The sequence below is a fragment of the Dendrobium catenatum genome, unplaced genomic scaffold, assembly GCF_001605985.2.
Source record: "Dendrobium catenatum unplaced genomic scaffold, ASM160598v2 fragScaff_scaffold_853, whole genome shotgun sequence".
Lineage (NCBI taxonomy): Eukaryota > Viridiplantae > Streptophyta > Magnoliopsida > Asparagales > Orchidaceae > Dendrobium > Dendrobium catenatum.
This window is the reverse complement of record NW_021319315.1, coordinates 1,493,079-1,518,313: the sequence shown is the minus strand read 5'-3', so window position 1 is coordinate 1,518,313 and position 25,235 is coordinate 1,493,079. Positions and strand designations below refer to the sequence as shown.

At 33.5% G+C, this 25,235-nt stretch overlaps 2 protein-coding genes across 2 annotated transcripts; both read right to left on the bottom strand.

Annotated features, from left to right (window-relative positions):
• Positions 1-305: 305 nt before the first annotated feature.
• Positions 306-989, bottom strand: LOC110094339 (glycine-rich cell wall structural protein-like). Its single transcript, XM_020819555.1, has 3 exons — positions 947-989; positions 707-895; positions 306-607 (listed from the first exon to the last, which is right to left on the bottom strand). Exons 1-3 carry the CDS (start codon positions 987-989, stop codon positions 306-308), a joined length of 534 nt encoding a protein of 177 aa, XP_020675214.1.
• A 2,544-nt stretch (positions 990-3,533) lies between these two features.
• Positions 3,534-21,757, bottom strand: LOC110094343 (translation initiation factor IF-2). The gene is made up of 8 exons (XM_020819560.2): positions 21,428-21,757; positions 8,154-8,234; positions 7,972-8,060; positions 7,810-7,884; positions 7,570-7,682; positions 7,245-7,448; positions 6,564-6,632; positions 3,534-3,972 (listed from the first exon to the last, which is right to left on the bottom strand). The coding sequence occupies exons 1-8, from the start codon at positions 21,548-21,550 to the stop codon at positions 3,875-3,877; spliced, it is 852 nt and encodes a 283-aa protein (XP_020675219.1). The 5' UTR covers positions 21,551-21,757; the 3' UTR covers positions 3,534-3,874.
• Between the last annotated feature and the right edge of the window lie 3,478 nt (positions 21,758-25,235).

Genomic DNA, 25,235 nt, shown 5'->3' with positions numbered 1-25,235 from the left:
GGCATGAGGATGAACAGTCCGACGCCAATATTGGCGTCGGACTGTTCACCTACGCAAAAAAAAAATTGCTCTATTTTTCGCTTCGCGGTAAAGACGTGAAACAAGAGAGCGTGGGAAAGAAGAAAAATGGAGTTCCATTGGAGATGAATTGCGACATTTTGAAGTTTTCCGCCATTATAGAGTGACAAATGGAGTCTTCGGTTGGAGATGCCCTCACAAATCCCACTCCAAATTACTGAAACCATAACGCCATGTTATTTTATTTTTTTTTCTACACCAATGATCATTCCCTTGGTATATCATCATCATAGTTGGCCGCCGGCACCACCGCCAAATTCAACACCGCTACTTGCACCTGCACCACCACCAAAGACACCGACCCTCGCCAGCACCCCCCACCTACACCACCGCCAATGCCACCGCCTCACCAACACCACCACCAATGACGCCACTGCACTGGCACCTCCCCCAATTCCACCAATACCACCATTTCCGCCACTCGCACCAATAACACCACCACCACCAATGCCGCCAACAGCACCAACACACCCTCCTACTCCAGCACCACCAACAACGCCCCCACCCGCTCTAATACCACCACCTACACCTGCAACATCACCTCAGCCAATTCCACCCCTACCGCCAACAATGCCACCACCCGCACCTACACCGGCACCCCCACCCGCTCCTCCACCAACCACACTACCTCCAGGGGCCCCACCTGCACCACCACCTCCAACGCCATCACCACCAGCATTATCACCCACGCCCACACCACCACCTGCACCAGCACCCGCAGCACCACCCCCTCCCGCACAGCCACCTCCTCCATCCGCAACGCCGCTAGCACCCACCACCCCTCCAATCACCCCAAACCCTCCAACCGCGCCGATAGCTTTCTCATTATTTTATTTTTCAAATCATAAATAGGCCTGTGTTTAGCTACTGCTTAATGCAGCTTTCTTGTTGCTTTTTAGAAGTATCTGCATTGTGAAGCTATTTTTTACAATCAAATTATTACTGTGTGGTAGCTTTAAGAAAAAAGCTGCTTGACTTTTTTTTTTTATAAAATTTCTTCGTAATATATATAAAAGCTTTCAAAATAATTATTTTTCATATAATAATTTATCAAACATCTTTATAAAATGTTACAGCCGTCTCAAAAAATTTTGAGATTTTATAAACTTTTATACATTTACTTATATGATATACAATTCACCTTGGTCTGTTAGCTGAGAGCTTAGGTTACCGGCTAAAAGATTTTGAGTTCGAATTTTATGTATGTGCTTTGTGTGTGAATCTGTCTTAATTGGCAAAAAAAAAATTATATGATTGATTGATTGACTCGTTATATTATATTACATGAAATGGTATATAATATTTAAAATATATATATATATATATATAATTTGGTTAATAGGAATTGAAAATTTTAATTTTAAATATTGAGAGAATAAAACACTATAGACATTAAGTAAGTCGCCATGCATGCGTAAGAGAATGTTAAGCAACAGCTGCAAGCATTTACTAACAAGAAATTAATGCATATGATGATTATGAGTTGCTATGTCATAGAATTAGAGGAGGGTAGTTGGCCTTTTCAACCATAGAGATGGGACCATATATATAAATATTTTTGTGACAATTAAGTCTTTTCTCAACAACCCTAATTTTTTTTTGCATGAACTTATGTGGGTTAGTACTTATGATTAGAAAGTTTTTTGGGGCAATTTTTTTTTTTTTATATAAAAATCACATGTAGAAATCTCTTGCATTGATATTTTTGTATTTATATTTATAGTTGGATAGAGAGTTGGGTCCAAAAGAGGGGAGAACTTATTCTGTGTGGATGCCGAACGTCGTCCATAAATCAACCATAATGCGTCACGTCACCCATTTCCTCGGTACAGCTGACATGGCGTATTCTAGTTGATCTTCAGAATGTATTCAATATCCGCACAACATAATTTCTCCTACAAGAGAAATAGCATGTGTAATTGCATCTCTAGAATCAAATAAATTTTAATATTGAGAAAAATATATCTATAATATTTATCATCTACATGGCATATACAAGTGTATCTTGTATAATACTTATCACCTATATCAAATCTCACAACCTTGACTTATTTTTCAAATTACTTATCTATTTTTGCTTTTAAGAAATCCAGTGCTTCAATTTTCTGCTAGAGTAAATAGGGGTAGGTACATATATATAGTGGTAATAATAAATAAAAGTCATGAAATATTTTATTAGACCAAAAAGTTCATGTCCGCATAATAAGTATTTATATGTATGATCTCTAATATGCATGTATTTCTTCTTGTTAATAAGGCTAGAGAGGGAGTTTAATGTACACTTGAATTATGGAGGTTAACCTTAAAATCTAAAGGTTTTCATTTGAGTAATATCTAAAACTTATTGATTGTATTTTTAGTAGTAATAGATCTAGTGGAGAGTTTGTGATTTTGGGCGATCAAGTCATTAATAAGAGTACACATTTTAGATATATTAGATTTATTATTCAAAGTGAAGGTGAAATAGATGGGATATTATTAGTAGAATTCAAGTTGGATGGCTAAAATGGAGAAATGCATTAGGCTTGTTTGTGTGATAGAAAAGTCTCCCTCAGCCTCAAACTTAAGGGAAAATTTTATAATGTGGTTGTGAGATCTGCAATGCTTTATAGTGCAGAGCATTGGTCATTAAAAGAGAAGCATAGTATTAAGTGTTGCAGAGATGAGGATGCTCATATGGATGAGTGGCTAAATTTCTCAACTCAATTACATCCATCTAAATCCTTATAATAAAACTATAAAACTATTTTTTTTTAATCCCTATGAGTACATTACAAAATATAGTTGGATATTTTATTCTAATTAGTTATATTAATATAAATAAAATTCATATGGAATAAATTTTACAGATCTATACATATTATCTTTAATTATGTCATTAATAAATTTTAATTATATAATTTTTATAATTAAGAGTAATTTAACTCATTCCTAATCATACAAATTCATATCAATCACATGGATATTAAATTTTATGCTCAATAATTTAATTGTAAATTATTTGCATACTCTATTAAATTTAGGGGGATTTACATACATAGCACTTTATTTCATGATATTTACATATCTAATACAAAACATTAATATTACATGTCTATCACACAGTACAAATTTGAGTGCATGAAATGAAATATTAAAATTTATAGAATGATATGTGCGGTAATAATGAAATATATAAATGATATATTTCATATTAAAATTGTATATGAATGATAGACATGTAATATTAATATTTTGAGTATTAGATATACAAATATTATGAAATAAAGCGGTATGTATGTAAACCCCCCTCAAATGAAATAAGACTCATATAAATATCAAAGTTATAACTTAATTTTAGGGAACTGAAACTGCAACACTATTTATATGATAACTATACGATAAATTTTATGAGGTAGCAATTCATGGCAGCATCAAAACAGTCCAATGAACAAAACACAGCAACTAAAAGGCACTTAGAGATGTAAACAATCAACAAATAAAGCATGGAAGTCGAAACTCTAAAATCTAGCAGTATACACAGGGAATTGACAATAGATACAGGTAAGGGAGGAAGCTGAGGAAACCCATTACATATGATGCTTTTTAGTACTTTCCAAACCCATGGAGACAATAAAACAGCGAGAAGGGGAGATTACTATTTTGCAATAGACTGGAAATACATTCATTACCCTTAGCAAAGAAACCTTATCAAACGATAGCAATATCTCAAATAGCCTTCTTTTTTTTTTCAGATTCTTAACTAGAAACAAGCATGCAAATGGATACCTCAGTGCCATCACCACTCACTCCATTGCTAGGCAAGATTTCCCCTTCCGCGGCCGGCCGCCGCCCTACCTCTTCCGCGGACATAGCCTCGCCCGCCAGCTCCCCGGCCTCGTTCATATCCGGCACCTGTACGTGCGGCGAAGAAGAGCCGTCGTGAAATGAGAAACATAGGCTATGAAGCAGTTGTATAGGAGTTGGTGTACTCTGGTTAAGAGAAGCTATTGAATAATACAAAGGCAAAAACATTTGTTGCAGAGCCTCATGAGGGCTTATAACTCCTTACTGAGTGTGACTATAATCTACGGTTGATTAAAGGGAATTTTTTACAAATTTATAATTATAAATAGATGTCTAAGATATGCACAAAAAACTCCAATAAGATAATATATAAAATTTCTATTTGAATGTATTATTTCTTCTACTTTGGATTCAATTCCTTAAACCAATGAAAGATTTGAGGGTCTTGAGAGAGATTATCTCTTTACTTAATTGTTATTTGGCGTGATATTTGCTTTCTGGTGTATTCTCTTTTCTTTCTTCTAATTTTTTAGTTGCTTTAAACGAGTTATTGAGTTAGAAAAAAAAAAGATACAATCTAATTCACATCAAGTGCATAAATTTCAAAACATTTATGTGGCTTTCATGATACTGAATTTCTAGTCACTATTTCTAATAGGACATTGAATTTTTTTGATTGAATTGATTACCATTGTGTTTTTCATTTTCATTGAAGACACTAACAAACTGTTTAAGATTAAGAGATTGTGTTTACCAAAATTTTCATACTTCTTGTATATTTTTCACATCTAATATTAGATTTGCATTAGAAACCCAATATCTTAAGACAAGCTACATCAGTTATCTTGGATTTACCCATTTTCCCCTTGATCCATTTTCCACTGGATTATACAATCTAGTTTTCAATATGAGAAAATCCCATAGCTTCTCTATTTAAATCACTAAGCAATTCTATTCTATCTAGTAAAATCAAATTAGTGCATTGTTCTCAAGAGGTTAAAATATTTAATGCCTCCAGCGCATGGTAACGTTGGGACTAGCACCTTGGCATTAGTTAACGTTTCTTTGTAGCACCTATCACTAAAATAACGCTGATCTGATCTCTCAAATCCACAAATGAGTTAACGTCTCCTTGTAGCGCCTATCACTAAAATAACGCTGATCTGATCTCTCATATCTACTAAATCATTTGCTAAGTAGAAACTACAAAATAGCTCGCCACTTAATGCAGCTGCAAGTAAAATGGGGTGAAAAATCCAAAAAAAGTATATTATTCACCATCAACATGGACATAATCTGCACTAAAGAAATTTCAAAACATTTGATCCAACAAAACTTGGATTGGAAGCGATAATACTTTGAATGGTACAACACTCGCTGACAGAAAATAAGGACATTAGGGTGAATACGAAAAATTAAGTTTATGTTGCGGCCAATTAAAAATGCAAAGATTTCAAATAAACATGTAAGAAAATCGAGTTCCATTTAACCACTTTCTGCATATCTCTGAATGCTTAGATCACAACTTCTAACTGGGGTGAGTCCACAAATCTTCAAATTTCAAATTAAACAAGCTAGTGGGAATACCCGTCAATCTCCTCCACACCCCCGAACAATTTCTGAGGGATAGAAACGAAAGGAAAAACAAAACACAAACAAGAATAGCAACTAGCATGCTGTGAATTATCGCTGTGAAAAAATGTAGAGCTAATAACAGCGATTAACTAGTAGAGTTTGGGTAGGTATTAGAATACCGTGACAGTCATGACAAACCATAATGATCTTTATATGCAAACAAACGTTCATATCCACGTTTCTCAAAGTACCTTTCCGGGGTTTAAAAAGCTTTAAGGTGAAAAAAGTGACAGAATACAACAAGAATAGCAATAAGTTGAGAAAACAAAGGATGATTTTTATATTAATGCTCCAATACAAAAATAAGATATAATGATCTACACATCAGATCATCTCTCCCGCTAAACCTAGATGCCACTAGAAAGCGCTCACCAAAAAAAAAAAAAAACACTACAGGAAATAAAACTCAAATTCTGCATAAAACAAAATAACCATAAACTTCCCCATCTCCTTAGCCTCCTTTCCTAATATATTTCCCTCCTAATTCAACCTTCCTGCTTAAATTAATTCCCTCTCTTATTTGAATTTAAATTAAAAAATTCCTTTCCTAATTAATCCCCTCCTAACATAAATAATTAGATCCATGTTGGACCCCACCAAATCAACTGCTGCTGGGGCTGCTGCCTCTGCCTCCGTATCAAAATTATCCTCATTATCCAAGCCATAACAAACGGGAAGTTAGGAAATTTTCATCCTACAGAATCCAGTATGTATGGATCAAACCCTTCATTGTATTTCGTTGCAAGTGATGCTCTGACCATTGAGGTGAAATTTTGTTCACAACCGGTTTTCAAAGTGCAATTAAATCACTCGCTTTTAACATCATAGGAAGTGCCTAACAGACAATATATGTACACTTAAAACTAAGGCATTATGTGAATTGTTACAAAATATATATATAAATAAGTATGTGTGCACATTTTAATAAAAAAAATTGACTTATTTCTTGTACCCAAAAACGACAATCAGAGTTGAAACAATAAATTGCAAAGGCTAACTCTCCGCGATTTCAAATTTAAGGCATATGGAAATGTAAGATAAATCAGTTTTACCATTGAGCTTACCACGATAATCCCAGCCTCCTCTTCCACGGCCACCACCACGACCCCAATTATTATTCCAGCCACCGTTTTCTGATACAAAATAATGGCAATTAAGATAAACCATAGAGATTTACAAAAGCATGCTAGTTCACTCAAAACAATCGCGTAGCAGAGGGAATTGGTTCTTTCCTCCAAATTTAGATTTCTTCTTTTTGAAAGTTATTCCGTGATGCTTTGAGGTTCAATTTTTAAGAAGTTGTACTTGTCTTCTATGCCACAATTTTAAGGGGGTGCATTCTTTATGAGATAAATTAAACATGGAGTTGCTGAGGGAACAAAAGAAGAATGTGCTGTTCTTAATAAATTCTTTAGTCTTTATGCTAACAAAATCTTATTTTTTTCTATTAGCAAGCATGCAATGAAGATTCCTCCCTTTTCACTTCCGACAAATATTCAAATTAGAGAAGTGCACTAACCATTATATAAATTAAACAAATATACAGTAAACAGCCAAAGAAGAAAGGTGCTGTGGAAACCATAAGGTAACAAATGAACAATATTATGATTGAACACAACAATTCAAAACAGTTAATAACATAACTACTGAGCTTTGAACCTCCAGCTTAATGGATCAAGTGACAGAACCATGAACATAATCATATTATAGTGGCAATAATCATAACAAACAAACCAAAAAAATACCTTGGTGATTTGTATAACCTTGGTTGTTTGAATATCCTTGATTGTTTGCATAGCCTTGGTTGTTTGCATAGCCTTGGTTGTTTGAATATCCTTGATTGTTTGCATATCCACCATATCCTCCATAACTTCCATATCCACCATATCCACCTCTTCCCCAACCCCTACCTCTTCCTCTACCTCTGCCACGTCCTCGGCCATATGAATCTTCGCACCAAACAAAAACATCAACAGTTAAATTAATCACCAAATTTTGAAGAAAGTAATCAGCACATTAAGTTCAAAAAGATCCCTAATGAACAAAACTTGCACCATCAACAATGCCCACCATCATTAAATTGAGCTGGTGGTTGTCTTGGCTGCTGCTGTTGATGATAATATTGAGGTTGCTGATATTTCTGTAGTTGTTTTGGCTGTTCTACATGTAAGGGGGGCTGATACCTGAAAAATAGATAAATCTTACATTATTTTCTATATACATTTCATACCAAGAGAGAATACTGTTAAAAAAGACTAGAGAGATCATTTCTCAATATCATAAAAAAGCGTGAGTTACCAAATGAATTACCCAGGAGAATTCTTGTTCACCAGCCTGGTTGAAAGAGAAACTGAAATCATTGAAACATGCCTAGTCATTTCCAATCTGCATGAGAGAAACTTAAAGATTGTAGAGATATTTTTTACTCGGCCTTCAACTAGGTTGAATTGGTTCTAAAGAGGAGAAACTTACGGTACAAGACCCTCCTCAATTGGTTCCCAAACATCAGTAATACTGACTGAGCTAATACTAGTATCTTGGTGCAATCCAGGAATCCTCTTCTGTACTCAACATAATAGGTCAGCACTCCCAAGGAATTGTTATCGCATGGCAAAAAACAGTTATAAAAGAATCAATGCATGACTATCACCAACCTTTATAATCTCAGCAATCGCTACAGCTTTGCTTATTGCCTGTCCCATTGCCTTCAACACGATTTCTCTTAAATGTTTTTCCTGATTGATTGTTTTCATAAGAACAAAGAGAGAAAATGACTCATTCAGAGATACTGAAGCACAGCATATAATGAAATAAACAAAGCTAAATAAGTTCAATATAAGAGAACAAGCCTGAGTATATTTCATATTTGATTCAATACAAAGTACATCAACTAAATAAAGTATGATAACCCATAAAATAAAATCTGTAGAGACAAAATCCATTTCAAGGGTAGAAATATGAAAAGTATACTGGATACAATTTTAAATCTGTGAAGCACGCACCTAATTTTCAATAATATAAAAAATAGTGAGGCTATCATAAGAAAAGTAAATGCTTCAAAACTTCAACACTAGCGATAGCTCTACTATGCGTAAGCCAACGCTTTTTAGCAAAGTTTCATTTGAATCCAAAGCACAGACAGCTTCTACTGCAGAAAAAAGAATCAGTAGCACTTAAGCCAGATAACACTTGTTAGCCTAACCATCAGTCATTTACAAAAAAGGTACAAAGTCGACATTGAGTAACACAAACGCTTAGTTAGTATTGCATGTAAGAGATCCCTTATCACACTAGTATATTTATGGAAACGGAAACTGGGTTGATTCAATAAAGACAAACCTAGTAAAAGGATCCTTAGCCAACCTCTTAACATCATGATAAAAAACCACAATAAGAGGCTAAAATAGATCAAGTTGGTATCAAAGCACCGACACTAAGAATCGCATCAAAAGCCAAGAGAAGAGCTAGGCAAAAATAACTAATCAATGGCTACCAAAGATTCTAATTGGACAACAAAAATTCTACACTAAATTTAGCCAAACAACTGGCTAGCTTGGAAGAGCAGATGATCATAATGGAGTGGATAAGGATACAAACAACCAACATTGCAACTAGTAGGCCAAGCATATTCTTCCTCCTATCGTGATAGATGTAAACATGAATGGAGCTCATGAACGAAGGATTCAATAATTCTAAGTAGGAGCCATAGTAGAGATTCTTACTTATGGGATCGGTGATGGAAAGAAACTAGATACATGAATTGACCAGTTTGAGACTTCACCATAGAGAATTCACTATGTATAAATATAACACACAAGATAAAGGCCTTTATCGGACTGAAGTTAAGTCATCATGCCCTAACCCATTGAAATGTCAGCCTAAAGATGAATGTACATAAAGAGGTGACTTGGGCGATGTTCAAGCAACTAATACGCCAGAAGTTCAACTCAATTTCTTATCTAAAAATTTGGTAAAGAAGTGGCATAATACATAATTTGAGGCATCCCCAAAGATAATCTGTATTATTACACCATAAAGTTGTGAGATCGGACAGTCACTTCGTGAGTAAATCTTTAAGGACGCACCTAACGAAATACACCCCAGAGCTTTATTCACAAATTGCATATGAATTCTGCTTGTTCCTAATCACAGATTTCAATTAGATCGCTATGATAACTTTCATAGAATACATGAACCAAGGCACAAGGGCGAAGACTCTAGAATCATCCGAAGACGGTTCATCCTCCAAAAGGAATAAGGAAAAAAAAAAACATTAACGACCCTGCAAAGCCAATCGCTAAAGTAAGTTTTGTGATCACCTAGCCACATCAAAGAAAAATGCTAGAAACAAAACCCCAAAGTCCAAACTCTTCCCGCAAAAGTGGATGAAGTATGAAAAAAAGTGTTGTTATGGAGGGCAAAATTGGGCTGAGTTCAATAGACAAGTAGGACCTCTATCTCTATCCTAATAACAACGCCAAGGAATATAGTGGTCAGTCATCCTCCAATATGGACATGTGGGATGAGTCATTCACCATAAGATTATAGGTTAAGCAAGAGGTGATCAAAGCCATGATTAACACCAGCAGCCAAAAGAATCTCATTTTTGTCAAATTAATGTAGAAATTGGGGTTGGACACTCTTAAACAAATCCAAATTCTTAAACTTTTGGCTAGATTCAGAAAGGGGGAAGAGATGAAGATTGATTACCACTGTAGATTGAAGTTTACAAAACAACAAGGACTATATTGATGAGATGATATGCAATGTAGTTCTGCTTGACATCTATCAAATCATCTTCAACTACTGATACCTTCACAAAATGCACACAATACTATGCTAATGACCTTAAGAGTGCCATAAAAGGAATGGAAGGCCTTTTTGTTGAAAAAAGACTATAATGTGTCATAGTAACAATAGAGCAAGCAGGAAAAATATCAATGTAAGCCAAAAATTTTGGTTGATGTTGGCCTGCTAAAGAATAAAAGGAGCAAGCATGCCCTCTCTACGTTGGGAAAAAAAGTAGGTGACATGCAAATAAAGAAGTTGCATAAGAATAAAGAAATACTAATCATATCCAACACATTGCTGCCAAATATATCAATGTATTGAAACTCAATCATCAAGTTTGATTCTACAAAAGTGAAAACAATCAAGGAGTCACCAAGACTCTATAAATTTAAAACAAAGTGTACCTTTGATTACCCAAAGACATGTAAAAGGAAGAAATATTTATCTTCCAAAAAGCAATGGAGCAAAAGCTAGCATTGGATAATCCTCCATTATTGAAGCCTTGAAGGAGCTTGAAGAACCAATCTCTTGCTAATTCAAGCAAGAAAATGATAAGTCAATGCCTAGAAAATTTTAACAAGCACAAAGAAACACATAGGGTATGACTTTGGACATTTGTAAGAGGTTTCTGAAGTTACAATGCAACCAAAACTCCCAAAATAATTTTATAAAAGCTACTAAAAGATTAGTTGCCAAAACCAGCATAGCAGGTATAGCTATGCCTTACCCCTCCTTAAATTATGATTTCACAACAGTGAAATCCTCCTAAATGAGGGATCAAATCACATGGTAAGATGCGCTGATAGAGAATACTGATGGTGGTGATTCTCACATCACACCATGAGATCAAACATGAAATCAGGCATCTGCAAGCTCAACCAGATTGTCAATTGAGCGTCATAAAAAGGTCTTCCATTCAAAACTTGGACTATTGGATCAAATTTCATATTATAAAAAGATAAAATGAACTTGAATTTTTAAATTTGTTTGGATAAATCCATATTTTAATTTACATTCATATTAGACTTGTTCCAGCAAGAATTACCATAAAATTTGAACTTACCTAGTTCGTTACTTGTAGATTAGCTTTTTATTGTGCTGCTTAGGAAGTCGATCAAAACAATTCCTATTGTATTTACATATTTATATGTATGAAACTTCGCAGAAATCAAGCAGAAATCTCTCCTAAAATCCTTCCAAATTTCTTCAATAAGTCTACAGGCCGGTGTTTTGTTTATTTCCCAACATTTTATCAAAAACTGCAGCTACAGGCCTAAACAGCAGCAAGCCACAACTAAAGATCCGAGTGTAGCAAACTGCAGCTACAGTGCGATCAATTTAGAAACTTGGCTGATGCTCCTCTCTAGTATTCAGCTTCCCGGGCGCTGTAGCTTTGCACAGTTCCCTGCTTGCTGGCTGGCTGAAATTTCTTGCTGCTAGTGCTGTATTGCTATTATTTCATGTACCGCTTGGCTAATGCCCACTGCTATATTCTTTGTTGTTTGCTCCAGCAGAAGAAATATTAACGGGATGTTTAGCAACAAGTAGGATTTCATTTTGGTAGGATTTAGTAAATCCTATAAATTCAAATTTAATAATTCCTACTACAATTAAATCCTGAAAACTGTTTGGCAACATAAGTATTGAATCATGTGAACTGTTGCTTCATTAAAAACTCAAATTTAACTTGCATTTTTAATACAAGTTACTTATTCATTTTTTATTTTAATTGCCATCAATTACAATTATAAATAATATAATTAGAAGCTAATTTAATTATCAAAAAACTTAACTAATAATATAATTATTAATTATCTAATATTATCTAAATTAACTAACAATATAACTTAAGGATATTAACTAGTTTAATTATCTAATTACTATTATAAATATTACTAACTTAACTAATAATATAATTACAATTACTATTTAGAATAGTTATCTAATTATTACTTAGAACATTAATCATCTAATTAATTATGTAATTATTATTATAACATTAATTATGTAATTAATTATTTAAATTTATATTTATATTAATTAAATTACTTAATATGAATTCCTAACTAATTCCAATCTACGATTTGCCTCTTCTTTTTTGATAGCCTAAATCATTTCTACGGTTTGCCATTCTCTTCTCCATTTCTTCGTTGTCGGTTGACTATGAGGTAGTGTGTTTTGGATGAGTCGATAAAAGGCTTCTTCACCTCCTTCAACAACAATCCTTCCTGCCAAATTAGAAGTCTTGATAGTTTGTCTCTTCCTATTGGATCGGAAGTAACGATGGGAACTTGCCAGCTACAAAGGAATCATTTTTCTCCCTTTTGCGTGCTTCTTCAGCCAAATCCCTTAAATCCACCAAACTCCAGGATTTAGTAAATCTGGGATTTAATGCAAAAAGAGGGAAATGGAGGATTTATTCCGCCGTTAGATTTACCGGCCACTCAAATTCCGTTTGGTAGGATTTCACATAAATCCTGCACAAATTCTACATATATCCTATTGCGAAACAGCCCCTAAGTGCTGCCCTGGAAACATTAGCAAATGCATCAAGCATTTTTCCATGGAATCAGTCACAAAAAAGCAAACCTGAATGCTATTAAAGTAAAACAAGAACAGAGAACAGCACTTTGCTACTGTCCAGAGAGGGAATATAATAAAATAATGTGAGAACTTGCTCGAACAGGAAGTAGAAGGCAAGAAGTCATCGATAACTTGAAATAGTGCTTCTGAACTTTAACGGATTGAAAAATCAAATAAATACAGAGCCCCAAAAATAATTAAATTAAAAAAAAAACCTCAAAACCTTTTATAACCATTCTAACCTTCCACTGTGTGCTTACACAATAACATTGAGAGGTAATATTGAATCACCTAAGGTCATGTTCCACGTTCTATAGAAAAATACAATCCGCAAGAGAAGTATTTATCCATATTTTATTCATCTAGACTACTAGCCAAACTATATACCCCCAACTGTACTCCTTCCTGTGAGAACAATTGTTTCCACGAAAGAATTTGCCAAGCGGTCCATTATATATTTATTGATAGCCATCTAACACAAAATACAAGTCAAAAGTTCAATCATACATAAATGTATTGATCACTGGATCTGCTGGCATATTCATCTTATCATGCTGCCTTTCTTCAATTCATTCTAATCAACTTCAATCCATAAATATTAGGTAAAAAAGCAAATTGAGAAACAATTGAATATCTTAAGAAGTAACCAAAAATTACATTCATAAATAAACAAGAATGTTAAGGAAAAAACACCAAAGTCAGATTTCAATGCAAAGAAAAATATGGAATCAACATTGTTGGAAAAAAAAGTAGGTGACATGCAAATAACGAAGTTGCATAAGAATAAAGAAATACTAATCATATCCAACACATTGCTGCCAAATATATCAATGTATTGAAACTCAATCATCAAGATTGATTCTACAAAAGTGAAAACAATGAAGGAGTCACCAAGACTTTTTACTTTAATGACATGTTTGCCCTAACTGAACCTTCAATTCAGCCACAACCTCGCTGAGTATTATTTTGTGTGAGGACCTTAGTTTAGACCCTGAGTTGGAGATCATCCCCGGCAAATGTCTTGCTTTAGTTCTCTGATTTGTTGCCAGCAAACGGTGTTAGTTCAGTTGTAGTAGAATAATCTGCAAACTCAAGGTATATAAGATCCAACACATGCATCACAACGAATCCATGAACACTTGAACTACCCAAATCAGAGCCTACATAAATGACAAACCAGTTATTTTTGACTAAACTAGATGAGCCAAGCTATCCCCCTTTCCACACACAGGTACTAAGCAAGCTAGTGGAAATGCTCAACATCAATGGCCTCATTGGTAATTCAACAAACTAATTCCCGAGGGCATCCCATTGACAGCTAATCACATTGACAAGAGCTCACTACTATCTGGTTCATCCAAGGAGATCCAAACTTCTGATAACGATAGCACCTCCAATACTCCATTTTACAAGTCATTCATCTCAAAATACTCCAATTGGATAGAGGAGTTGATCAACGTAAAAATTAAAAGACATTATCACCTAATCCCTTTGAGTTTATCTAAGAAACAACAAACCATCTCAAAATTATTCCAGTCAATTAACTTATTGAAACTTTTATCAATCACCATTAATGTATGCCTAACAATGTACCTTATAACATGAAAAATTCAAATTATTGATTCAATACATTGATAAAAACAGCTTCCACTAGCCCGAGTCCAGAAGAGACGACCAAGTCCATCAAAAGGCAGAGGTCATTTGAACAAAATTTAATCATGCAAGATTATAATCTCAACCATCTGTTTGAAGATAATTATAAAGATGATGAGGTCATCGACAGACACTTTAGGCAGGTTTACCGACGAAGGAATCGTAGATCGACGACTATGATTGGGAGCTTATATTTCTGATGTTGCCATGTCATTTTATGATATTTTTTCTATGTTATTTTATGTATCTTTTATTTCATGCATTAGTGACTATTTTGCCCTTATGAAGGCGTGGTGTTTGTTGTAGCCCGATGGGCATATGAGTCATTTTCATTTTCATGCTTTGAGACCTTTATAAAAGGTGTCTCCTCCTATTGTAGGAGGTTAATGTTTGATTAATAGAAATTTCTGAGAATTTTCTTTTGTCTTCTTGCTTGAGAGCTTGAGAGAAAGAGCGGAGACCTAGGAGAGGCTCCACCCGAAATACCCAACAGCCCGCTCCGGCGAGCTCTTGGTTCTTACTTGTATTTCACTGTTTTCTTCTTCCCATACCATCTCCCTGTACACCCGCCCCCTCCCATTGCTGCCGATCCAGCCATTTTCCCCTGAACCCACCGATCTTCCCCCCCTTTCCCTCCTTGCCGCCGACCAAGCCAGCAGCAGGCCCCAGATCCCGCCATCCAGCACACGCCCAGCCCCCTTCCACTGGAGAAATCCCGCCGGCCCCTTCATCTTTGGAATTTGAATTTTTTTTTTTAATAACACCCTCATGAATTCTTTCCTAAATTGCTTACCCCAATTAAGAACGAATTTAATTGAGGCTCAATTTCGTTTGAATTCAAATTTCAAAATTCCCTCTTCTTTTCTCCATTAGGAAACCTTCTCTAATTAATTAAAATCTAAAATCAACAATCAGATTTTAATTAAATTCGTGGGCCCCATTAATTAACAAAACTTCCCTTCTTTTCCCCTTGCTTGGCCGGCCACCCTTCTAGCCTCTTCTCTCTCCACTTGACACCTAAGCATTCACTAATTAACCTCTTAATTTTCCCCCTAATAGCCGCCCCTCTCTCTAACACAATTTAGGGAGATTTTAATAAGCAAATAACCTCCCCCTCCCATCCAAGAAAATCTGAAATTCAAATTCAGATTTTCTCCTTGCCTCTCCCAAGCTCACGGCCCAACTCTTCATCCCTTTTCTTCTTCCCGCCTTCTTCAATGTTGAATGGCGGATCCTGAATTTGAGTGGGGATTAGTATTCAACGCCGACTGAAGCAATAATATCCTACGATCTCCGTGCTTTGACGTAGGATTTGAAGACGGCGCCACAGTTGAAGCATACTTGGAGCGAATCGTCCCGATTCTTGTGAGCATCATCGACCGACAGTTTCGAGACTACGCTTGGACGATCATCGGACGCCGTCCACCACCACCTCCAGCGGCGGCTACCTCTCCGGTAACGAAGTCCTTCGTATCCTTTTCCGTAGTGGTGCTCTCCATCTTCGTGTGGTCCTTTCTTCTCCGCTAAAGCCCAAGAGTGAACGAGTGAGAGGGTGCTCAAGGTGAATTTTTTCATTATTAATTGTGGGATTTTGTTATGAGCATTTAAGTAATTCTTTTATCTTGAAATGTTATGAATTGTTTGGTGATCTCAAAGCAAATCTTCGCCTAAGCAAGACAATTACCTAGAATAATTTTAATCCTTTATTTTATTGGTAATAAATTTGTATTGGCAAGTTTTAATTAACTCTTGTTTTAATTTCCGCACGCAATCCCTTCATTGATTCACATCAAAAAAACATTCCATATAAGGACTAAAACAATGTTAAAAAGAAGCCTCCTTTTAGTTCAATTGGCATCTTATTCTCTACAATAGCAAAAATTCTAGAAACTCCACATCAAATATCTAAGCATTGGACGCTACTCATTGGCATTATGTGAAATTTTCCACCTGATAGCTACACAAAATTTTTTGGACTAAATATTAATTAATAGCATTACACAAGTCCTTTGACTTTTGGTATGCTAATACCAATGGATCAAACAATGCTTTTTAACATTTATCAAAGTTTTGATCAGAATAAAAATTTTCTACCAAAAATAAAAAAAATACATTAGAGAGATATAACAGATATAACAGAAAGACACAGGAGATCGACATACCATGTATTAACTTTTTTATCTAAAATTTGTGAGTAAATTTATCTCTCTAATAAGAAAACATCAATATGCAAAATACTTTACAAAGACACTAAAGAAGTCAACAATTTTTAACAATCAAAGATTACTACATTAATTGATGAGGGAAATAAAAGAATTAGCATGACAATTGAGAGTGCCTCAACAAATGGAGAACGGCATTTAGATGTTAACATTATTTACAACATTTATAACAAGTTATGACTTATGAAAATAGAGGGTGAAGATGTAAACTATAAATTATTATTAACATAATATTGAACTTAAAAAAAAAACCTTTAAATCTTAACATTATTTATAACATTTAATAGTGATGAATAAAGAATATAACAACCACAACAACGTCAAGCTTTTATACCACTACATGAGGTAGACTACATGAATCATTTTTCTCCATTGTACCTTGTTAAGAGTCAAATTCCCATCTAAATCTAAAAAAGAAAGGTCATTAACAAATATTTTCTAATTAAGTCTTTTAAGGTCAACCTCTACCTTTCTTAAAATCAATCAAATTGAATACATCTACTCTCCTAACTGGGCCATTGGAAGTCTGACGATTTATGCGACCAAACCATATAAGGCGACTCTCTTTAGTCTTATCTGCCACTAGAGCTACTCCAACCTTTTCACGTATATGCTCGTTTCGCATTTTACCTCTAAGAGTAAAGCCACTCATCCACCTGAGCATTCTCATATGTGCAACACTTAATTTTATGCTTCACTTTTAATGGCTAACATTATGCGCCATAAAGCATTGCAGGTCTCACCACAATTGTATAAAATTTTCCCTTAAGTGAAGAATAAAGTATGAAAAAAATATTTTTATAAATAAGTCAAATAAATTAAATATAATTAAAATTGCACATGATAATTACATTGAAAAATGATGATGATAATAATATTAAGAAAAAAATTATAATGTCATGCTAGACAAAAAATGCACTGCTAAACAATGCTTCTCTAATTAAATTTTGACATATTAATTAATATAATATAAATAATAATTACTAGTGATTAAAACTTTTCATGAGTTTGCAAATATAACATCAAATATATAACATAAATAGAACAGTAAATAAATAATATAAATAAAATATAAAATAAGTAATAAAAAGGGACAATTAATTTAGCTTTAAATTTATAGATTATCAAATTGACTAGAAAACATGAATACACATAAAAAAATTGGAAACGAATAATATAAAATATCTTTCATTGTAAAATCATACAAAATGCATTTACTATAAGCATATACAAAAAAAGTAATTAGAATTAAGGTGAAGCCAAAGAATACTTTTCTTATTAATCTTTGAAATATAAATTAATATAATGTACATAAAATATCTCTTATTAAAATTATTCATACATTATACAAATATTTCTTATACTAATAGTACAAACTTTTCTCCAACGCAAAAAATAGATAATTTTCAATTAAACCCAGGGGAAAAACATAATTATAAGAAATAAAGTGAAATCAAGAAAGGGTTATCCTAATATTCCTTGTCAATCTTTAGAAAATGGATAATTTCTCCTAAAAAAAGAGTTCTTAATCATACAGAAAAAAAAAAAAAACTTCATATGTTTCTTCAGTATTAAGCACCATCTATAAGAAAAATAAAGTTTGTCCTCGATTTCCTTCATATCGTGCTAGCCAAAGAATACTTTTCTTATTAATCTTTGAAATATAAATCAATATAATGTACATAAAAATATCTCTTATTAAAATTATTCATACATTATACAAATATTTCTTATACTAATAGAACAACCTTTTCTCCAACGCAAAAAATAGATAATTTTCAATTAAACCCAGGGAAAAAACATAATTATAAGAAATAAAGTGAAATCAAGAAAGGGTTATCCTAATATTCCTTGTCAATCTTTAGAAAATGGATAATTTCTCCTAAAAAAAGAGTTCTTAATCATACAGAAAAAAAAAAAAAACTTCATATGTTTCTTCAGTATTAAGCACCATCTATAAGAAAAATAAAGTTTGTCCTCGATTTCCTTCATATCGTGCTAACATCTATCAAGCTTATCCACATCCTATAAAGCAAGTAACATGAGAAAATATCTTATAAACATACAATACAATTTGCCCATGATCTTTAAAATAATATATCATTACTTTATCTCTAAACTTCCCACAAAGAATAATTAGTACCCGCTTTAAACCTTGTTGGTATATTTTAACTTAAGTATTCCTATAGAGAAAAAGCTCTTGTTCAGTGCCTTTTGGGACTGTGTCAGGCATTTGGAAACGAATTTAGCTCCAACATGGCCCAACGCATGCCTGACACTTTAGAAATTGTGTCAAAGTTTCTTAAGTGTGAAACTAAATTCTGCCACTATTCGAACATGGTGGAACACAGTTGGGATATGGCGAGAAAGGTAGATAGGCATAACTAGAACCATGAGCATAGGAATATTTCTCGTATTTCTAACACTTGGTACCATGGCCTTCTACAATCAATCTCATGTCTCCACCCCTTCTTCAAAGAAAAAATGATCATGCGCACCATATGACTGTCCGTGCACTTGTCTGCCATCTCTTCCTCTATTTATATACACAACTCTAGTGGACTTCCACCAATCTGAAGTCAACTATTCAACTTCAAGACTTATAAAAGTAATGAATAAAATGCCTAGTTTATTTATTTTCGCTTTTCTTCTACTAGGTTACATACAAATCTTCATTTCTAAACTCTATTTCCTCAAATAATTGATTTTCCATGTATACTCTATTTCCTCATAAGATAAAGCAAATGTCTTATTAGTAATAGCATTTTTTTTTTTATCATTATAAAGTTTCTTTTGTGAAGCATATATAAATGACATTATAATTCATTTTACCTTTAATAAAAATTATGTATTTTATTTTATTAATATATAAAGTATAACATTGTGTCCATAGCGTAGTGTGTCGTGTCCAACATTTTATATTTAAGAGTAGTGTGTTGTGTCCAACATTTTATAGTTAAGTCGTGTCACAATGTCAGTGTTGTGTCTTATCCATGTGCCTATGTCTGCTTCATATGAGAATACATCTTTAAATAGTACATCTAGAATAAAACATACTATTGAACTTATTCATCTTAATTAAACCAAGAAAATAGAGCTGTATATAAATTGAAAAAAAAAAGCAGGATTAAGTGTTCACACCACTTGAATTGGTATTAAACTCTAAAAAATACATGATGCCAATGCAAGAAACACAAAAAAGAGCAACTTGATGGAAACTTTTAAGGGGGGAAAAGTAAAATAAATCAACCGGTTGAGGTAAAGATATACATAACCAGTAAATAGGGGTAAAGATCCCTTGAATTCATGTTTAGAGAGGGTTCAATATAAGCAACTTTATCCAGCATCGCAAAAAAATAGTTTCCATAACTCAAACCCGTAACCTCTAGGCCACTAGATGCAACCCAAACCATTCTTCCCGCCCTCTAATCTAAGATGAGGACAAATGAATAAAGAAGGGTATTCCCCTTGTGCCAAATTTGACACAAAATTTCCACTACATTGTATTGAAAGGCATGTTTAAACACCAAATGGGTAGCATTCATGACATTACAATTATCCAAACCTCCAAAAGTACCCCAAAAAAAAAAGAATAACACTTGTATTATATATTGCAAATATACACACTTTTTATTTCAGAAAGGAAAGCCGCTTACTACGATTTCAAATCCTCTAATTGGCTTTCCTTGGTTTTAAGAGCATAAAAAAATAATTAGTGCCAAAAAAACAGTGGCAAAATCTTCATGGTCAAAATTTATTAATTTGTAAGAAAGGACTCATGAAAATCGGTTAACATACTCATTTTTGGCATGGTTATCAGTAAGGATAAAAGACTAATTAAAAAAAATGTACATGCGAACATATTGAAGCTCCCATATCAGGTAAGAATCTTCGGCCCATATCGGTTATGAAATACAAAATTACTTATCCTATGCAATAATCTTTTTTTCCCAAATTCTAGAGGATCCAACCAAACTCAACTTACTTCACAAATACATATAGCAACTAAGTATGGAAAATTTTCATGCACGTACCGAAAAAAGTAAAAATTAAATAAAAACAACCTATGATAGAACAAATCCACAATTGAAGACGTATCTAAACATATTTAATCCTTTTAGGTTCAAAAAAAAGGGAAAGGAAAATAAAGAAAAGGAATTTCTATTGGAAGAGAAGCAAAAAAGCGCAGACAAATGACAATAACCAATTATAACTGGTAGTAAGTAAATCCCAAAGAGCGATAACAGAAATTGCCATAAGTCAAGAAACTAAACATAATAATAGTGAATTAACTTGCTAAATCAAACCTTCCTTTGGTCGCCACAGTCCAGCCATCAAACCAGAATAACAAATGAAGTTGCTAAAAGGAAAAAAAAAATCTGATAGAGCTTCATCCAAGCTCCATTCAACTCATAAGCATACCAAAAAATAAGAGAATTATTCCAAATGTGAGATGAATGCCATAATGAACCATCATTTTTTTGGAGTAACAAAAAGGAGGAACAAGGTAGAAACAACAAACATTCCGATCAGATTTATACCACCTTCACAGAGCAAACGTTAATAAACAGTGGAAAAATGAAGAAGAATAGCAACCGTTTAGAAACAGAGAAAACCGAAAATAAACAAGTAGACGCGGAGATAATGAGATAGGAAGGGAAAGGCCGTGTGGGATCTACCTGAAGAAGGCTGGTGGCATAGCTGATGTAGTTGCGAATGAGGCCCTGGGTGGTGATCCGGATCTCGTTCTCGTTAATGGCGGATTCGGGCCTCGGCTTCTCAACTCTCTGGTAACGGTCCATGGCTGCAGATCCCTTGAGGTTAAGATTGAGAAAACGCGATGGTCGAGGAGCTTTCTAGGAAGAGGGGGGAGCCCGTCAGGTCGTCGAGGCCGCTCTAAAACCCTAGATGGAAGGAGGAGCCGAAGCGTGCAGAGATGCGCTAAAACCTCAGCGGCTAAGAACGAATCTTCCTATTTATGGTTGGACTGGAAATGGGACTTCCCGACGAGGGCTCGAAAAATAAAATAGATATTTAACTGATAACGGGCCACGGTTTTATTTTAATTTTATCTGAGAAAAATATCTGCTCAAACTTTGTGTTGATATGAAATTATTTTTATTTATTTTAAACATAAATATTGTGAGTAGAAAATTAGAGATTATTATTTTATTATCGCATAAAAATCTCCTGCACCTATAAATAGATAGGACAGCAATGAACAGGTTAAAAATAGATCTGGTGATAACTCTAAGTTAAGGATCTGAATTAACCTGTTCTAACTCAATTGGTAAAAATTTTGAGAGGATTTGAGAAGGAAAAAGGAATTTTTGAGCCACTTCGAGGTTGTTTTTAGTCGTCGGCCTAGCTCAAAAAGTTATCCAGATCAAGATAGGAAACTCTATCTATATCAATTTTCAAAAATACACAACTTTTTATCAAATTTTTTGATTAAATTTATATTTATGTTAGCAAAAAATATGAATAATTTTGCACTGGTAAAATTTTTTCCGCATAACTTTTTCTATGTTATAGAGATTAAGATTATGCACATTTTGAATATTTTTTAAGAAATTTACAATGGGGTTTTTGAAATTTGTGGAATTTTATTGAATAAAACATTATCTAGACTCTAAAAATAATATTATAGTACGATAAAAATATTAAAACATTATTTTATACAATCCCTGATAATTGGAGTATTTATTGAAAATATGATTTTTTGTTTAATAGGATTTTCTTCCTATCATTATAGAAAACTGTGCAATTTTGACAAACTTAATTACGCTTTAACTAATATTATGATGAAAAAAATGCATATGTAATTAAATTATATCAGCTATGAGAGATAAGAGGTCAAAATTCTTTGAGATTATACCAGTGTCAAGGGATCTTCTAATGTCTATAAGGAATGTTATGGTGGATATAAGCTATGTTTTGATATCTACAAGGATGTTCTAATAACATAACCATAAAAAGTGTAATAAGGGGTCAGAATTCGTCGAGATTTTGTCTCGTAGGAATTTCAAAAATCCAACCCAACTGGAACCTGACCCGAACTTGACCAAAAAATTTTCAGGTTCGAGTCGACCCGCTTGCCATACGGGTTAGGTTCGAGTTTGGGATTTCGACCCGTTTATAAAATCATGTTGGGCCATCCGAGTATGATTAGCCGACCATTTATAAAATCATGTTGGGCCATCCGAGTATGATTAGTTTATCATGTCGGATCAACCTAGTAACCCGGCAGGTCGAGTATGGGTTAAAATTCCTAGTTGATTTGCAAAACCAAGCGGGTTAGGGTCAACCCATTTGGACCCGGGTCAATTCGGGTTAGACCTGATCCGTTGACCTATTTTGACACCCCTACTGTGTAGGTTCGAGAAAAGAAATTAAAAACTAATATGAAATTATATGAACTATTGTATTATATGAATTTTAGTTTATTTAACAACTTTATTTTAATATTTAAATATTTGAATAAATGCTAAACTTTTATCACTGCCCACTAATTTATAATATTGCATTTAACTTCTTTTTAAATATTTTGCAAAATATTTAATAAAATAATTTTGAAATTTATATCGGTTTGTGTGGCCTATCAAGTTGTTGTAGCTCACTATATTTTGCTTTTGATTTTTAGGATCTGAGAAAGGGAAGTAGTTGATTAACAAACAGTCTTGAGTGATCAGAGTTTATAGGTATTTCTTTAATTAATTTTATGCAGTTATGATTAGTTTATCATGTAGTTTTATAGTTTTGTTTGTAATCATCTACTGTAGTGTAGATTCATTTTGATGAAATGAAAAAACTTTGAGGAAGAGAATTTATAGTATTCTAGATATTTTAGTTGTTATGCAGTTTGTTATTTATTTAAAATGAATATTGAAAAAAAAATGAAATATTTCAAAACTAGATCATGAGATTTGTCTGTCACAGCTTAAGACAGTAACAAAGATAAAGTTGTAAAACCTCGATATTTTGTGCCAAAAATATGCATCGACCTTATAGATGATAAGATGTGTTTACATTATTGATGATAATAGGTGATGAAGTCGGTGGGCATCGACATGCAATAAGGAATTTTTAAATTTTATCCATACTCTCCCACATCTCCTTTGAATGCAAGCTGTTATATGTCGATAATTTGCCCACAAAATGAGGAATCTCTCTCTCTTTTTTGGTCCTGCAGGAAAGGCTGGTTATTACAGAATCATCACACAATTCTTAGTTGTTCTCTGCTTTATTTTATAGTATGAAAGTTGTCTTCTCATAATAGTGGTGGGCATGGTGGCTATGTATTGTAAATTTTATAGTTCATGATTTGGTGTGTTAGTATTTACAACTAACTCTATTTTGGGGTTGTTGGATCGTAGAAGTTATAATGGACTTTTTTTCTAATTAATCGACAATCCTCCTCCTAATCATGGATTGATTTTCTCATTATGCTCTAATCTTTTGCCCATCACAGAGAGATATTTTAAGAAGTCGTCAAAATCTTGCTTACCAATATCTATAGAAGATTTCAAAAAAAATGATATGAACAAAATAAAAAGAAGTCAAATACATATTAAATCATAAAAAAACTTAGAAATAGATTTACAAATTCTTTAATCATATCTTGGATTACATATACGTACCTATATGTGAATTTAGCAATAATATTCAAGATCAAGTTAGAAGATCATATTTGCAAAAAAGATAATGTCATCCTCACAATCATGACTTTCCTAAAAGTAAATTCGGGGTAAAAATAGATGTTTGAATCTGAGTTGGTTCGATATATACTCTGATTGGTTGGATTATAGTATGATAAAGCATAATGCTTGTATTGCTATTTTTTTGGAATACAAGGAAGAGGAAAATAAGATGACGAGGCATTTAACAAAAATGATTTTTCAAATTGATTTTTTTTTATATAGATTTAATCTTTATTTTGGAGGCTCTAATAGTGCTCATAATAATACATGATGAAATTATGAGGGTTTAATGAAACATACCTGACATATTAGCTTTTCCTTCTAGATGAAGTCCGATCGAGCTACAAATACATATCGTGCCCATCTAAATATATATGTTGATTGTGTGAAGTTCCTCTTGAGACATGGATTAGTTTTTTGAGAACATGATGAGAGTTTTAAATCTTGAAATCAATGAATTTTTCTTGAGTCATTGTAATTTTTGGCTAAAAAATAATGAAGATATAAATAATGTGGTGCTAAACAATGCTCTTGAGAACTTAAAGCTAATTGCACCTAAGTTTTGGAAAGATATTACTAGAGCTGTCTCAATTGCATTAACATATTACATAAAATAGGAAGTTGGTGATAATTTCTTCTCTATTTTGATTGATGAATCTAATGACATATCAGGAAAAGAATAAATGGCCAACGTGATTTGATCTGTGAATGGGAAAGGTCATTATTGAAAGCTTATTAGGCATTATACATGTTCCAGAAACATCAGTTAGATACCTCAAAATAGTAA

What these genes read in the sequence shown, in the direction of transcription:
- LOC110094339 (XM_020819555.1), bottom strand. Translation starts at nt 989, where the DNA reads ATGCAGATACTTCTAAAAAGCAACAAGAAAGCTGCATTAAGCA. An exon ending in CAAGAAAGCTGCATTAAGCA is followed by an intron (nt 896 to 946) that starts GTAGCTAAACAC and finishes ATAATGAGAAAG; the next exon opens with CTATCGGCGCGGTTGGAGGG. An exon ending in TGCAGGTGGGGCCCCTGGAG is followed by an intron (nt 608 to 706) that starts GTAGTGTGGTTG and finishes GTGATGTTGCAG; the next exon opens with GTGTAGGTGGTGGTATTAGA.
- LOC110094343 (XM_020819560.2), bottom strand. Translation starts at nt 21,550, where the DNA reads ATGGACCGTTACCAGAGAGTTGAGAAGCCGAGGCCCGAATCCGCCATT. An exon ending in ATGCCACCAGCCTTCTTCAG is followed by an intron (nt 8,235 to 21,427) that starts GTAGATCCCACA and finishes ACAATCAATCAG; the next exon opens with GAAAAACATTTAAGAGAAAT. An exon ending in ACCAGCTCAATTTAATGATG is followed by an intron (nt 7,449 to 7,569) that starts GTGGGCATTGTT and finishes TTTGGTGCGAAG; the next exon opens with ATTCATATGGCCGAGGACGT.